This window comes from Nansenia antarctica (assembly GCF_963989245.1).
Source record: "Nansenia antarctica genome assembly, chromosome: 14".
Classification (NCBI taxonomy): Eukaryota; Metazoa; Chordata; class Actinopteri; order Argentiniformes; family Microstomatidae; genus Nansenia; species Nansenia antarctica.
In genome coordinates this window covers 30,447,140-30,449,639 of record NC_137684.1, presented here as the reverse complement: position 1 = coordinate 30,449,639, position 2,500 = coordinate 30,447,140, and the positions used below count along the sequence as shown (strand labels likewise).

At 48.2% G+C, this 2,500-nt stretch overlaps 2 protein-coding genes across 2 annotated transcripts in view; both read right to left on the bottom strand.

Annotated features, from left to right (window-relative positions):
* Window positions 1-2,500, bottom strand: part of egln2 (egl-9 family hypoxia-inducible factor 2) — a 646,007-nt gene that overhangs the window by 1,540 nt on the left and 641,967 nt on the right. The window lies entirely within an intron of this gene.
* met (MET proto-oncogene, receptor tyrosine kinase) overlaps window positions 1-2,500 on the bottom strand; it is a 66,452-nt gene that overhangs the window by 1,292 nt on the left and 62,660 nt on the right. The window contains exon 20 of the mRNA XM_080544782.1: window positions 1-2,342. This exon is cut by the window's left edge and continues 1,292 nt beyond it. Within this exon, the coding sequence (XP_080400908.1) occupies window positions 2,111-2,342 (232 nt within the window). The 3' untranslated portion in view covers window positions 1-2,110. The remainder of the gene's footprint in view (window positions 2,343-2,500) is intronic.

Here is a 2,500-nt window from a genome sequence, read left to right as displayed (position 1 = left end):
CCTTATCATTTTATACAAGTGGTGGTTCATTGAAACAAATTGATTGTTTGTTCGTTTAGTGGTTTGTTCTTTTGTGTAGCACCACTGCTAGGTTTTGGCATTCCATTGGACCAGCTCTAAGGCTGATTCTCAAATATAAAAAAATATAGTACAGCACATTTTTTCAAACATTCATATCTGTCCATTGCTGGCCTGAAACATAACAGCAGCCGTTTTAAAAAGAGAAAAGCTACATAAAGCAAGGGGCAAACTAGTGTTGTTTGACTTGAAGTGGCCTTAAAGAAATGACTACATAGTATGACAAAATAACACCATGACGTCACATGACATAACAGCTGCAACACTTCTGCGAGCTGTGATCAGGGTTCCTACGAGTTTTAACAAGTCGAATTTAAGACCTTTTTAGACCTTTTCTAGACCTCTTTGAATATAATTTTAGACCTATTCGTGACACCATATGGTAGCTTTTTGTCATCCTCAAGGTGATGAATAGGGATTTCACTGCCATACAGACAAAAAATGATTTTTTTTGGGTTCCTGATTCATTTCCGCGTAAATAGATGTGATCGGACTGATTTCCTTGCAGGACAAGCTAATCAAATTTTTAAGACCTAGCACCTAGTTTTTAGACCGAATAACTGAAATGTGAGACCTTTTTAGGCCTTATAAATCAGATTTCTGGATTTTAGACTTTAAGGCTTTTTAAGACCAGCGCGGGAACCCTATGTGATATTCCAAAAACACCAAACCTTCAAAGGTTCAAGCACAGTTCACCCTTATCCCTGTTCCACTGTCTAAAAACAGTAGTCGTCTTAAAGCGTGAGCTCGGTTCTCCTACATAATCTGTTTTGACATAATACTATGTCATGTGACATTATGATGACGGGCCGTCGTTTCAAGTCAAAACGTTTTTAAAAAGAACACAAACACCATCGTTGTTTCTCCCTCAGAGAAAAACATCTGTGGATGCCGCGCGCATGACTCATGGGCGAAGCAAGCAGCGGTGAGCGCGAGACGCTTCAAAGCACATCAAAAGGTACAAAAATCGTCAAAGATAATAACACACACATTAAGTATCCAGTGTACTGCGCCGTGCGCAGGCAGCATGCCTCTCTCTCCTTCCTCTCTCCACCCTGCTGCCTGCCAGGGACTCTGCGTGCGGCGCTGAGCAGCCAGAACATCACCTGGAGCACCGACACACCGGCACGCCGACAACAAAGGCAGGCCGACGTCTTCATTCTGTCCGAGTGCGGGGGGGGGGGAGCCCCCGGGGGCATGCAGGGTGTGGGGGCGGGGCGGGGGTGGGGTGTGGTGGGGTGGGGGGTGGGGGCATTCATTGGCAGTGCGGGGGCGTCACATTTTCATTATTAGGCCGACATAACAATACACAAGTCATTTATCATACACAAGCATTCACATTAGTGGTGAGGAACAAAAAAAAACTGTCGTGCCCCCCTCACACTGTATCTCAAAGCATAATGCCACACAGTATCAAGAGGGGGGGTGTCATCTCCTAAATGTATATCCCCCGTTGACTCTTTTGACAGTTAGTCATTCAGACGATGATGGGTTGGTGGTGTCTTCTTTGACACCATTGTGTAAAACAGCGTCGACAGCGGCTTTAGTTTGGGGATGTGGGTCTTTGAGGCAGCCCTCTCCTATCTCCTATCTCCTAGACCTCCGTTGTAGTCGGAGAGAGGGACGAGGAGGAGGGCTGACGACCTCAGGCTCCGGGGTCATGGAGGGGTCAACCGGAGGGTCTGTAGAGCTTCGGTCAGGTCGGCCTCGACCTGAGAGTTCATCGAGGCCCCCGGTCGTACAGTGATGCTTGAGAAAGTGGAAGGGCATCGGTATATATACATGGTTGGTATATATACATACATACACGTGTACACACGGGCTAGTGTTCACAAACTGTCTTTTCTCAGTGTCTTTTCTCACTCCAGTGTCGGTCAGTTTACATACAGTAGTTCGTTCCTAAGCGACCCGAATCTCTCACGCCTCGCTTTCTTTCGCTTTCTCCCCGCAAAAGCTCTCGTTCTTCCTTTCTCCTAGTCTACCGCTTTCTTTCTCCCCTCTCTCTCTCTTTCTTTCTCTCTCTCTCTCTCTCTCAGGTGCAGCAGTCGCGGTCCAGGGTACCCCCCTGAGCGGAGGAGGAGGAGGAGGGGGAGATGAGGGAAGGGTAGGGGGACATCTTGTCGATGTTAACGTAGGTGGTGTTCAGCAGGATGTAGTGCTCGCCGCTGAAGCTGGAGAAGATGCCGGAGATGCGGGACACCAGCTCTGTGAAGCTGGGCCGTCTCTCCGGCTTGGGGTGCCAGCACTCAACCATCACATTAAACCTGAGGGAGGGAGAGAAAGAGAGAGAGAGAGGGAGAGAGAGAGAGAGAGAGAGAGAGAGAGAGAGAGAGAGAGAGAGAGAGAGAGAGAGAGAGAGAGAGAGAGAGAGAGAGAGAGAGAGAGAGAGGAGGAGGGGGGGACAGGGGAATGGTTAGGATTG